The 15000-nt window shown below is 43.3% G+C and overlaps 1 protein-coding gene across 4 annotated transcripts in view; it reads left to right on the top strand.

Moving 5' to 3' along the window:
- LOC123775190 (cell adhesion molecule 1) overlaps positions 1 to 15000 on the top strand; it is a 198290-nt gene that overhangs the window by 139829 nt on the left and 43461 nt on the right. For all 4 annotated transcript variants that reach the window (XM_069321911.1, XM_069321912.1, XM_069321913.1 and 1 more), the window contains exon 4: positions 6584 to 6771. In XM_069321911.1, coding sequence (XP_069178012.1) covers positions 6584 to 6771 — 188 coding nt within the window. The remainder of the gene's footprint in view (positions 1 to 6583; positions 6772 to 15000) is intronic.

Below are 15000 nucleotides of genomic sequence, written 5' to 3'. Positions count from 1 at the left end.
GCAATACGTCGTGTGGTGCAATACGTCGTGTGGTACAATACGTCATGTGGTGCAATACGTCGTGTGGTGCAATACGTCGTGTGGTACAATACGTCGTGTGGTACAATACGTCGTGTGGTGCAATACGTCGTGTGGTGCAATACGTCGTGTGGTGCAATACGTCGTGTGGTGCAATACGTCGTGTGGTACAATACGTCATGTGGTGCAATACGTCGTGTGGTGCAATACGTCATGTCCTGCAATTTTTTGTTTCCTGCAATACGTCGTATGGTGCATTCTGTTGAAGCAATTAACTGTCATTCATTAATAATTTGCGCGTGTTGTTGTATGTTTGATGGCATCTACTGTCCTTATCTACACTCTACTTTTGGATTTCCACTTTCTCTCTACCCACCTACCCTTCTACCGGCAGTTCTCCATCTTTTCCCACAGCTGTTCTAATATGACCTATATTCCCTTCCTTCCTTCCTTCTCCCTCTCCTTCACATCCCAACCCAATTCTCATCCCCATTTCCTCCCCCTCCCTCCCTTTCCTGCGAGGCACCCTCGCCCCCTCCCATTACCCTCTCCCCTTCCTCCATTTGAGTCCATTATCTTACCCTTCTCATTCGTTGGACCCCTGCTTCGCGTCAAACGTTATACCCATTTATATTTCAGCTTCCCTCACCCCTTTCTCCCGGTTCCCCCTTCCCTTGTCTTTCCCTTTGCTCCCTACTCCCTCTCTTTCTCTCCCTCCACCCTCTCTTTCTCTCCCTCCTCCCTCTCTTTCTCTCCCTCCTCTGTCTCTTTCTCTCCCTCCACCCTCTCTTTCTCTCCCTCCTCCCTCTCTTTCTCTCCCTCCTCCCTCTCTTTCTCTCCCTCCTCCCTCTCTTTCTCTCCCTCCTCCCTCTCTTTCTCTCCCTCCTCCCTCTCTTTCTCTCCCTCCTCCCTCTCTTTCTCTCCCTCCTCCCTCTCTTTCTCTCCCTCCTCCCTCTCTTTCTCTCCCTCCTCCCTCTCTTTCTCTCCCTCCTCCCTCTCTTTCTCTCCCTCCTCCCTCTCTTTCTCTCCCTCCACCCTCTCTTTCTCTCCCTCCTCCCTCTCTTTCTCTCCCTCCTCCCTCTCTTTCTCTCCCTCCTCCCTCTCTTTCTCTCCCTCCCTCTCCGTCATCCAGCCAAAAGAGATTCTTCTAAAAAAACTCAGCAATTTGTTTGTTTATTACCTGGCGAGCTGTGTGTGTGTGTGTGGCGGTCACCTGTTGCTACTGAATCAGTCTGTCAGTCTCGGAGCCGTGTCCGCATACTTCACTCTCTTCACGCATCGTTGTTGTGTTCTTGTTCGTGTCTGTATGTGTTCTTGCTTGTATTTGTTGTATGTGTTCTTGTTCGTGTCTGTATGTGTTCCTGTTTAATATAGCACCCCCCAATACCGTTCTTATGTTCTTAATTAAGTATTCATGTGGCGCTGTATAAAAAGCTTTGCTAAAGTCAAAGAATATAACATTACAAAACTTACTACTATCAACTGCCTTAACTATGCTGAAATAAAATGATGGTAAATTTGTTAAACATGAACGGCCATTAGTAAAACCATGCTGTGAATCATTTATTAATCCATGTTTTTCAAGATGAAGACGAATGGTATTTGCAATTATCGATTCAAACAACTTTCCCACAATAGACGTTAGGCTAATTGGCTGATAGTTTGACGCAAGTGATTTATCTCCTTTCTTGAAAATTGGTACCACATTAGCAACCTTCCACGACTCTGGCACCCTGCCTGACTCTAATGATTTATATAATATAGTAGACAACGGCTCGCAAAGCTCCTCTTTGCATTCCTCAAGCACCCTGGCAAACACTTCGTCTGGCCCTGGGGATTTGTTTGGCTTGAGTTTCACTATTTGTTTTATAACTAGTCAACCTGTCATCTTCCCCACCCACTGTCTATCTGACAGTGGGTGAGGAAGATGACATCATTATTATCTATTATCTGACCTGTCTCAGCTTTTAATGGACCTAACCTTTCCCTAATCTTTGTTCGATAAAACTGAAAAAAAACTTTAGGATTTCACTTTGCTTGCTCTGTTACATGAACTTCGTAGTTTCTTTTTGCCCTCCTTATCTCTTTTTTAACATTTCTAACCAGTTGGAGGATTCTTGTTCTAAACTGACTTCCCTATCCGTAATCCTTTTGTATCAAGCTCTCTTTCTGCCAATACGGTGCTTCAGATCCTTTGTTATCTATTTCGGGGTCATTATTAGTCGATCTATTCACGTTGTATGGTATACTACGGTCCTGTGCTTTGCTTATAATTTTTTTTTTAAATAAGTTATATTTTGAATCCGCTTCGAAATCCCTTTATACATCACCCATCACTGGGTTCACGTCTCGTTCCAAGACCGGCCCACACCCCTATGCCTAGGACTTTCCAATCTATTTGACCCAACAAATTTCTTAGGCTATTAAAATTAGCTTTTCGGAAATCTGGCACTTTAACAGAATTTTCTCTTACAAATCTATTCCATTCTATGCTAAATCTGATTTCTTTGTGATCACTGTTTCCTAGCTCACTCCCTATTTCGATGTCATTAATTTGTGTCTCCCTGTTAGTTAACACTAAGTCTAACATTATACTACACTACACTACACTAAGTTCACATTTGTTCACTAAGTCTAAAATATTATTTTCCTGCGTTGGTTCCTTAATGTGTTGCTTTAGGAAGTAATTGTCAATTCTAGAAAATCTTCTGTTTCATCATTATCAGTTCTGTTAAGCCATTTCATTCCACTAAAATTAAAGTCACCCATGACACAAATAGATTGACCTAGATGCTCTAGATAGCTCTTCCTTAGCTGCCTTTCTGTCTAGGTTTTGTGGCCTGTATATAACTCCTATTATAAGAACTTTAGTTTTTTCATTTAATTCTAATCAAATAGTTTCTGTGTGTGGCTCAGTTTTGATTCCCTCTTTGAGACTACAAATAATGGATTTGTTCCCATTTCCAGCCATAATATCATTCATATTGTTTACAATATCCTCAATTCCTGCTCCCGGATAGCAAACCCATAACCTGTTCCCTTCCTCTTTCTCTGGCACAAAAAGCCTTATCCAAACACCTCACTTGGGAATCACCAACAACCAAAATTCGTTTAGCTACTTCCTTTACCAGCGTTCCCCCTCGTTGCCTGGTCTCTCGGGTGAACTAGTCTCCCTACAGCACTCTCACCCCAGCACGCCGAGTGAGGTGGAGGTCTTCAGGATATAGAAGAGATCAGAGAGACATCAACAGGATAACATCGGCATCATTTAGGAAACTGATAAATATTGTAACGTAATTTACACTTAAATAAGGATTATTTCAAAGCCCTCGACACAACCTATATTAGACCATTGCTGAAATATGCAGCACCGACCTGGAGTCCACATTTTGTAAAGTAGAGAGCCAAAATGTAAAAAATACAGAGGTTTCTAACCGGATTACTGCCAGACTATGAGAGTTAAGCCGCGAAGATTTAAGAGAACAATATATCACGACTCTAGAACAGAGAACATAATTAAGAACATAAGAATCAATGAAACTGCAGAAGGCCTATTGGCCCATACGTAAGAACTGTACTTTTCTTCATTCTATCTTCTTCATTCATAAGAAGAAACAGAGGGAATATGATCACAACATACAAGATACTGAAGAAGAATAGACATGGTGGGCACGGACAGACTCTTTAAAATAGTGAGAAAGTGGTATGAAAGGACATCGGTGGAATCCCTAAACGTACATGAGTCGAGGAGATGTATGGAAGTACTGTACCGGTGATCAATGGTCGAATACACTGTAAGGCGAAGCTCCGGAAGTCACCTCCATCCATAACTTTTTTGGCCGGACTCGACAGAGAGCTCGACCGTCGGAACAGTTTAATAATAATGATGGAACACGCACAACAAAGCAAGCAGGAGGCCCTTGTTGTGCCTATTCCATAGACACTGATAGGGAAGTATATGTAGGTAAGCACAACCACCATCACTACCATTATCACCACTACTTCGACAGCCACCACCACCACCACCACCACCACTACTACCACCACCACAGCCACTGCGAAGACCACCCCACCCCCTGCAACCATCACCACCACCACTACTACCACCACCACAGTCTCTGCAAAGACCACCCCACCCCCCTGCAACCACCACCACCACCACCACCACCACTACTACCACCACCACAGCCACTACCAAGACCACCCCACCCCCTGCAACCACCACCACCACCACCCCTACCACCACCACAGCCACTACCAATTAGACCACCCCACCCCCTGCAACCACCACCACCCCTACCACCACCACAACCACTGCCAAGACCACTCCACCCCCTGCAACCACCACCACCCCTACCACCACCACAACCACTGCCAAGACCACCCCACCCCCTGCAACCACCACCACTACCACCACCACCACCACCACCCCAACCACCACCATCACCACCCTCAGTCTAACAAAGAGAAAGACATCGTTACCAGAGAGGTAAATGCCCTCCACATGCCTCGTACATAGACGAGAATATATGTGACACAGGGGTGTACATCCCTTCTCTATGGATATATGCCAGCTGTGAGCACACCATATATCCTCCCCGGAGCTTCACCGCCACAACCCATCACGATCAGACCTTCTATTTAACATGGAGAGAAGTTTACTTTATTATAATATTACCATAAATCAGACGCTTGAACATTATTTGTATTATAAACGCAAGAACTATTTTCGTGGTGTTGATCCCGCCAAACACACACACACCGAAACTACGACGTTGGTACAACGTTCGAACAAGTTTTTAACACTTCTTAACCAGTTATAACAACCAATATAGCAAGTTGTAACACAATCGACTTGAGAATGGTCCAGGACGGACCGAAACGTCGTCGTCCCTTCAACTTCTAGTGTGTGGTCTGGTCAACAAGTTGCAACAATGATCTAATACGTCATAAACACGTTATGCCAAGATGTAACAACTTTATTACAAGTTGTAACAAGAGGAAAATAGAGACAGTTACGGTTTGTGTTTCCAGGGATAACATCTTAAACATTAGCTTAAAAATAATGCAAAATAAGTAATACAAATAAAAGTAATAACAACTTTATTATTTCCTTTTAAAGCAGTGGAGTGTGACCTAAAAGTCCACACAACTACAACCCTCACAACTTGGGAGTTATAAATTAAAATTTTAAGGCTAGAGCAAATTAATTAATTGATTGGTTTATATAATTATGTTATTTAATTCTGACTGAGTAAATTTAATTTGCTCTCTCCTTAATTAATACTAAAAAGTATAAGGTTCAAAAATATAAGGTTCAGGGGCCAGATTCACGAAGCTGTTACGCAAGCACTTACGAATCTAAACATCTTTTCTCAATCTTTGGTGGCTTTGTTTACAACTTTAAAACAGTTAATGAGCTCCGAAACACCAGGAGGCTGTTTATAACAATAACAACAGTTGATTGGGAAGTTTTCATGCTTTAAAACTGTTTAATAAATGTAACCAAAGCCGTCAAAGATTGAGGAAAGATGTACACGTTCGTAAGTACTTGCGTAACTGCTTCGTGAATCGGGCCCCAGGTTGACAGGGACGTAACAGTCACGTGATTATGGCGTGTGTCTGACGGACCATCAAGCTGTGAACCTGTCCGCCACGGCTCAGTCTACCTGTCAACAAATTACACTATAGAATCAACTAAATAATGTTAGTTTAAATCATATAAATGATTTGTATAACTAGTATTTAATTCAATATTATTTTGAGAGACGCTCATCACCCTTTAGTTTGTAATATTCCTGCGTCATGACAGAGTAAACATATATACGGAAGAAATGTACCACTAAAATTACTGAAGCGGATAGTATTGACGTCCCAGGAACGGAAGGTGTTGATCCGAGCTCCACAACGTCACGAGAATAACTTGTAATAAACAAAGATGTGGCTGACAGCCGCCACTTGACTCGTCCAAGATGGTCTCCCCTCCGTCCCCGGCGACGCGTTTTCTATACGCTTGATAATTTAATCACTTCCAGGAAGAAGTGGATATTAATTCTATCATTCTTTATAAGATAAATTGAGTCTAGATTTATTAGTTTAATTTATACGTAAGCCAGTTCTCTGACTATACGCATTATAGGGTTTAGGAACAGATAGAAATTGGCTCTGGTATGTCATGTTTTGTTGGGACATCTTGGTGGGGCATATGTAAAACTTGGACTGTCTTCAGGAAGGACCTCTAGACTTCCTGTGATCTCAGTAGGAATTCAGTTGTTTGACTTTTTTGCAAGTGGTGGTGGTGCAGTGGTTAGCGTCAGAGACAGGGATTTTGTCGGTCGCGGGTTCGAGTCACCTCAGCGCTCCAGTTGATTTTCTAATTGATATATATCACGTTAGTGGGATTTCTCTCTGTTATTATTATTATTATTATTATTATTATTATTATTATTATTATTATTATTATTATTATTATTATTATTATTATTATCGTTTATAAAGATATTACTAATAGTATTATTTTAATAGCTTTCACCAGTTAACTGTCCACCTCCTTCTCCTCCCACAGTGTTGGGAGCGGGGGGGTTCGCCCCCAGCATCGAGGCTCCCCCCGTCACCTCTGACGCTCCGGCCGTCACCAGTGACGCCCCAGCTCTCCTGCCCACCTTCCTGGGGCGTCACAACGCCACCGTCACAGTCCACGCTGGAGACACCGCCGCCCTGGCCTGCCATGTCCTCAGACTGGGCGACAAGACGGTAAGTTCCCCCCCCCCATGCCCACGCTGCCGCCCACGCTGCCGCCCACGCTGCCGCCCACACCACCACCACCACCACCACAGCCAGGCTGACACATGGGACCAACACCACACCACATTAACCCTGAAACGACCAAGTACTGTGGACGACCAAGTACTGTGGACGACCAAGTACTGTGAACGACCAAGTACTGTGGACGACCAAGTACTGTGGACGACCAAGTACTGTGGACGACCAAGTACTGTGAACGACCAAGTACTGTGGACGACCAAGTACTGTGAACGACCAAGTACTGTGGGCGACCAAGTACTGTGGACGACCAAGTACTGTGGATGACCAAGTACTGTGGACGACCAAGTACTGTGGACGACCAAGTACTGTGGACGACCAAGTACTGTGGACGACCAAGTACTGTGGACGACCAAGTACTGTGGATGACCAAGTACTGTGAACGACCAAGTACTGTGGATGACCAAGTACTGTGAACGACCAAGTACTGTGGATGACCAAGTACTGTGAACGACCAAGACGACTCCTCTTCAACCACAACGACCTGAAATGGGATTAATTCAAGCACCGGAGGAATGACCTTGTTAAGCTGTATTTCACAACAAGTGTCCATCTCTAACAGCCCGACCTCCACAAATGCAAATAAAACAAACCAAGAAATATAAACATACAAATATGGATGTACTTTTGAAGTACAGAAACGAAAAAAAAAAAATATGAAAAAATGCATTGATGATTACACACAGAAATCACAATAGCGTGATGCATCAAATGAACAAATCCACAAGGGCTGTGACGAGGGCTCGAACGTACGTTTAAAAGGAACCCAGATGCTGCCTTAATGGACTGAGCTTCGAAAATTGCAACCGGGAAATCATCCTGATTTACCAACGGTTCCTGCAGTCTCTCCGAGAGACAAACCAGGGTCTCAAGGCAGCGCCAGGGATCCAATAAGTCTACTACGGGCTCACCATAGCCCGTGCTACTTGAAACTTTTTGTTCCAGATAGCGAATCTTAAACAACAACAACAGTCTGGGATCCTCTCGGACGTAGATTCGAACCCTCGTCACGGCCCTTATGGATTTGTTCAGGCATTGACGATCGTCCCTCCCCAGACGCCATATTTAATTACATATTGCTGTATTGTGGTCTTACCTAAGGCTTAATTTGCGTAAGGTAATTTATCACTCCCCTAACACTTCCCCTCCTCCCTGTCCCTACCCATCACCCCCTTCCCCCATACCCTTAACCCTTTCCCCTCGTTCCTTCCCTCATCCCTACCTTCATCACCACCCCTCCCCCCCCCCTTAGAGTCACCTGATGGGGCACGTGTAACTCTGATTAACTTCCAGCATGCTCCAGGCCATTCAGGTGTCTGTCTCACTGATTGTGTGGTGGAGATGGAAGAGGAGAGGGGGGAGGGAGGGGTTAGGGAGGAGGGGGTCGATGAGGGGAAATGGGGAGGAAGAGCGACTAGTGGGGGGGAGATAGAGAGGGGTGTGTGAGGGAAGGTAAGGGAGGAAATAGAGGAGCTGTGATGAATGGGAAGAAACTGACGGAAGACGGTGTGAGGAGACGTGAAAGAAAAGGAAAAGACTAGAAAGGGTTGGAAAAGGGCACGGGAGAAAGGACAGAGGATAAAGAGGAAGTATAGGACAGAACAAGGGAAGGACATTAAAGAATGGGAAAGGATGAGAGAGGAGTGGATCGGAGAGAAGAGAAGAGGAAAGGAGAAGAGAGAAAAAAGGGAACGACAGAAGAAACGGGAAAAGGAGAGAAGAGAAGGGGGATAGGACAGGAAAGACAAACAAGTTAGCGGCGAGGGAAATATTGTCTCTTAGATTAACTCAGCTACCTACTTATTGCTAGGTGAACAGACGCATCAGATGAAAGAAGCTCAGCTCATTTCAGTGAGCGTGTGTGTTTGTTTCCTACTCCTTCATGGCTCGTTCCCATCACTGTCCCCTACCTCCGGGTCTGCTTGTGTCTTTCTTTTCCGAAGATGAGTTAAAAACAATGGCAAGGGAATACACTTTTATTTAACAAGTTTTTATGTGTACTGTTTTAATCACCTTCCTATCTTATATGTCGTTGATATGTCCCCTCTTCTTTCTGATCAGGAAGAAGAGGGTAGTGGAGGGGGAGGGGTGATGGGGTGGGAACAAGGTCAAGGGCAAGATTAAGGGAGGGTGTGATGGGGAAGGACAGGGAGGAGGGGAGGGGTGAGGGGGGGAGAGAAATCCAGGAACGGGGTCTAGTAGCTGAGTGGACAGCGCGCGGGATTCATAATCCTGTGGCCCGGGTTTGATTCCCGGACTAGGCAGAGACATACGAACATAAGAATAAAGGCAACTGCAAAAGGCCTATTGGCCCATACGAGGCAGCTCCCATTTATAGCCACCCAATCCCACTCATATACATGAGTCCAACCCACGCTTGAAACAATCGAGGGACCCCACCTCCGCCACATTACGCGGTAATTGGTTCATCAAATCAACAACCCTGTTACCGAACCAGCATTTACCCAGGTCCCTCCCAAATCCAAACTTATCCAATTCACACCCGTGAACAATTTCCTGTTCTGAGACAAATGGGCAGATTTTTTTTTCACCCTGATGCCCCTGTTACCTAGCAGTAAATCGGTACCTGGGAGTTAGACGGGCTGCTTCCTGGGTGTGTGTGTGAAAAAAATGAGTAGTTAGTAACAGTTGAATGATTGACAGTTGAGAGGCGGGCCGAAAGAGCAGAGCTCAACCCCGCAAGCCTAACTAGGTGCATACACCATGCCTCCGCTTCCTCCTTTAGTAGCCAAGGTGATATCCGGTCTGGTTATACACCTTTTATCACATACATTTCCTCGATAACAATCCAAGACGGAGCGAATATCTATCTAAGGAATTTTATAAATGACGCAATTTTGCGTCATTTATAAAATTCCTTGTAAGGAATGTAATAAGTTCTATGTCGGGCAAACATCTAAAGATTTAAAATGTAGAATATCGCAACATAAATACTCTGTAAGACATGGCCAATTGTCTAATGCTTTGTTTGTGCATTTGTCAGAAAAAGCTCACCAAATTGATTGGGAGAGTGCTTCTTCAATAACAAATTGTAAAAGCACCTATAACAGAAACATAATTGAATCTGCTTTGATACAGATCACCAAAGAAAGTAATTTGAATATTAGCAGTGGTCTATATAACTTAGATCCATTTCTAATAGATCAGCTAAAGGGCGATTTAAGTAGAATCATTGAAAAACATTTGTCTCACTAATTTATTGTATATATTTACTTCTTTATGTTATAATTACCTATATATTATGTTTGTATGTCTGCTGTATCAGATGGGCCATTGTGCTACATCGGATGTGCCAATTGGGTGCATCTGATGGGCCAATGGGCCGTCTGCGTTGTCCAAGTATTGTACCTCACCTTACTTCACCACTCCTTCCTGCCTATTTATACCCATCACTCGATCTGTAAAATGACCTTCTGAAGATGTATTTAATATACGAAAGTACTTAAGGAAATTTCCTGTTTCATTTTTCCTCCGTGGTCTGACATATATATATATATATATATATATATATATATATATATATATATATATATATATATATATATATATATATATATATATATATATATATATATATATATATATATATATTGTCATTTCCTCTGCTCTTTGTTATCTGGATTTTGGTCTTGAATATTTTGTTTCATTTCTTGCTTCTGTGTATGTTTCTTCATGCGTCAAGTGCGTCTAGAAGTTCTATTTTCTGCGCATCATGCTTGCGTCACGCGAGTGAAGTGCGTTGACTCATGTATGTTGACTCATCGAATGTTGTCCGCATATTTTGCTTGCATGTTGCATGCTCGCGTGCGTGTGTATGTGTACTCACCTAGTTGTACTCACCTAGTTGTGTTTGCGGGGGTTGAGCTCTGGCTCTTTGGTCCCGCCTCTCAACCGTCAATCAACAGGTGTACAGATTCCTGAGCCTATCGGGCTCTGTCATATCTACACTTGAAACTGTGTATGGAGTCAGCCTCCACCACATCACCCCCTAATGCATTCCATTTGTCAACCACTCTGACACTAAAAAAGTTCTTTCTAATATCTCTGTGGCTCATTTGGGCACTCAGTTTCCACCTGTGTCCCCTTGTGCGTGTTCCCCTTGTGTTAAATAGACTGTCTTTATCTACCCTATCAATCCCCTTCAGAATCTTGAATGTGGTGATCATGTCCCCCCTAACTCTTCTGTCTTCCAGCGAAGTGAGGTTTAATTCCCGTAGTCTCTCCTCGTAGCTCATACCTCTCAGCTCGGGTACTAGTCTGGTGGCAAACCTTTGAACCTTTTCCAGTTTAGTCTTATCCTTGACTAGATATGGACTCCATGCTGGGGCTGCATACTCCAGGATTGGCCTGACATATGTGGTATACAAAGTTCTGAATGATTCTTTACACAAGTTTCTGAATGCCGTTCGTATGTTGGCCAGCCTGGCATATGCCGCTGATGTTATCCGCTTGATATGTGCTGCAGGAGACAGCACGTGTGTGTGTGTGCGTGTGTGTGTGTGTGTGTGTGTGTGTGTGTGTGTGTTACTGCGCATGTGCGTGTTTGTTTGTGCGCGTGTGCGTGTGTGTTTGTGCGCGTGTGCGTGTGTGTGTGTGTGTGCGCGCGTGTGTGTGTGTGCGTGAACGAAATATTTTATATCGTCATCTATTCTCTTCCAAGACTTTCCTCTATTTCCTTCTCGCTTCTCACCGTCTAATTTCATCACTCTTCCTCCTTCCTCTTTTTGCTTCGTTTTTACGTTCTCTGTTTTACTCCTTCTTGTTGCGCTTCACTCACTTCCTCTCTATGTTCCTGCTTTTGGTGTGGTGTTGGGCTTATAATATTTACCAACCAATATGTACACTGTTTTACAGAACATTGTCCTGGACTATTAAACTCTTAAGGTATGTACACCCAGACGTTGGGTGTAAACTGAGAAGAAGGAGGTAAACCTCTTTAGTATACCCGTCTTGGTGTATATCAACCAAGTCGAAGTCGAAGTATACACCGTCTTGGTGTATATCGACTGCCGAAGTCTGTCGACCTTGACAGACTTCGAGGTCTGTCTTGAAACCAAAATCTCCCATTCCAAAAGCAACGAAGAACAAAATGAACAATTTGTTCTTGAAAGAACTCACAAAGCTGGTCAAAGGAATGTTCATTATTATCATCGAGACAATGGATTACTACATAATTAAGTTCTTAAGACAATTTGACTCCATCACGTCAGGAATGTGAGAGTTCTCAGTTCTCTCAGTTATGAAGGAGTAGAGAGAGAGAACGGAGCAACAATTACGTCACTGTGATTGGTGGACGTGTTATACTCACCTGTCATGTATTAATCAAAGAAATCACTTTTGTTGGGGGAGGAGGGACGTGGGGGGGAAGGGAGGGAATTGAGTTTTTCAATTGGCTTTGAAAAGAAAATACTCAAAGACGTGACTAGAAAGAATTCTAAGACTTTGCTGGGTGAAGCAAAGTGATTTGATGGCTGGTTGGTAATTGAGAAAACCCGGAAAAAAGTGCTCTTAGAAAAACAAAAAAAATTACAATGAACTCCAGCGTCAACAACAACAACAGCAACAAATTTAACAATCCAACACACACACAATAACAAAAAACTATGTAACTTTATATGTACCCTCGCTTACAGAAAATGCTTTTGTTAAATTTTCCGCAGAGAACAAGAGAACAGAGAACAGAGGGCTAGTTTACTGAGCAGCGCCACTCATCCTGTGAGTGGACACACCGGGCCAACCCGTTCTCGCACTTGCTTACTGTCAATATTGGCTTATTTAATAAGTGCATATGTGACATACTAATTGATTGTGAATATTTTAGTTTACCTTGAAAAGCTTCATAGAAAACACCGACCTCACCTAACCTTCTTAGTATGTTAAGATAAGCATCTTATTGCTTCTTATTTACAATTATTACTTAACCTATACCGTTGATAGGTTAAGTAATAATTGTAAATAGGAAGAAAACCCGCTGGGTTGTTCATCCTGTCACTTGTACCCCACACACAGCTGGGACTTGCTTAACTGTCTCAAATGAAGACTAACATTTATTAACCCATAAAAATTACGCTATCTTGCAGATGCAAAATGGGGATATCATTTAAGAACAGTATCCATATATAGTAAATAGTGTTTTCACATAATTCAAACAATATGGGGGTTTATTATTCTACACATATTTCTCAGTATATATATACACTGAGTGTATATACACTAGGAATATATACACTGAGTGTATTTACACTGAGAGTGCTTCTGTCCTACACAATGTTCAGGACTGAAGCATACTTGCTGGTGGGTCAGTAAGCTGTTGTGGTGGGCCACAATAACCTTCCAGAGGATGAGGGGCCGTCCCCCTGAGCCCAACTCCACATCATCATGTAAGAGTCAAATCCTACTCCAGGTGTTCGGAGGAGAATTGGAATCAATAGTGCGTGGCTGACGTTACACCTTTGTGCCTTGATTGCTCTAAATTATTAAGGAAACGCACACTACCACACACAGTCACAAACAATTAAGGAAACGCACACAGCCACAAACAATTCAGGAAACGCACACAACCACACACAGTCACAAACAATTAAGGAAACGCACACAGCCACAAACAATTCAGGAAACGCACACAACCACACACAGTCACAAACAATTAAGGAAACGCAAACAGCCACAAACAATTCAGGAAACGCACACAACCACACACAAACATAAACAAGCAGGAGAGGAGTTGACACGACAGAAAAGTGGCGCCAACGTGCCACATCCGCCACACAAAGTGAGGCACAGAAACCATTGCCCTGAGTCTGGACTCATCCACCCTTTACTCATCCACCTCCGTAACCTGAACAGCTTTTATTGAACAGTTTACGAGCTTCGAAACTTTTCGAGTCAAAGATATTAGTGTTATAAATATCCTGACCGTCGTTGGGAGCCCATAAACTGTTGAACAAATGTAAATAAAGTCGCCGTGATTAAGGAAGGATGTAGAGGCTTCGTAAGTGGACGGGTAAATACTTGATGAATCCCGGCCCTGGAATACATACCTCCAAGAAGGAATACATGACTCCAAGGAGGAATACATGACTCCAAGGAGGAATACATGACTCCAAGGAGGAATACACAACTCCAAGGAGGAATACATGACTCCAAGGAGGAATACATGACTCCAAGGAGGAATACATGACTCCAAGGAGGAATACATGACTCCAAGGAGGAATACACAACTCCAAGGAGGAATACATGACTCCAAGGAGGAATACACAACTCCAAGGAGGAATACATGACTCCAAGGAGGAATACATGACTCCAAGGAGGAATACACAACTCCAAGGAGGAATACATGACTCCAAGGAGGAATACATGACTCCAAGGAGGAATACATGACTCCAAGGAGGAATACATGACTCCAAGGAGGAATACACAACTCCAAGGAGGAATACATGACTCCAAGGAGGAATACACAACTCCAAGGAGGAATACATGACTCCAAGGAGGAATACATGACTCCAAGGAGGAATACACAACTCCAAGGAGGAATACATGACTCCAAGGAGGAATACATGACTCCAAGGAGGAATACACAACTCCAAGGAGGAATACATGACTCCAAGGAGGAATACATGACTCCAAGGAGGAATACACAACTCCAAGGAGGAATACATGACTCCAAGGAGGAATACATGACTCCAAGGAGGAATACATGACTCCAAGGAGGAATACATGACTCCAAGGAGGAATACATGACTCCAAGGAGGAATACATGACTCCAAGGAGGAATACATGACTCCAAGGAGGAATACATGACTCCAAGGAGGAATACATGACTCCAAGGAGGAATACACATGTCATCAAAGACCATCAAGAAACGGAACTGAACCGAAAGGTCAGAGATGCTTCACCGAACAATTACTTGACTTAAACAGTCAGGTAGAATAAGACCCTTGACTAGCCATCGGCTTCCTGTCCCCGTCGAGGCCACTAGGGATGGCGCTCCTCGGGTATGAGGAGAGTGGACAAAGGTGGATATGACAGCCTTTAAAAATTTATAAATTAAATGTATATATTAGATCTGGAGTGTAAATTGTAACCTCATGAAATATGTGTGTTTAAGTCTACAATTATGTCTTATGTATGATCCTGTGT

Source organism: Procambarus clarkii, chromosome 10 (genome assembly GCF_040958095.1).
Source record: "Procambarus clarkii isolate CNS0578487 chromosome 10, FALCON_Pclarkii_2.0, whole genome shotgun sequence".
Classification (NCBI taxonomy): Eukaryota; Metazoa; Arthropoda; class Malacostraca; order Decapoda; family Cambaridae; genus Procambarus; species Procambarus clarkii.
This window is presented reverse-complemented; position numbering and strand designations above follow the sequence as displayed.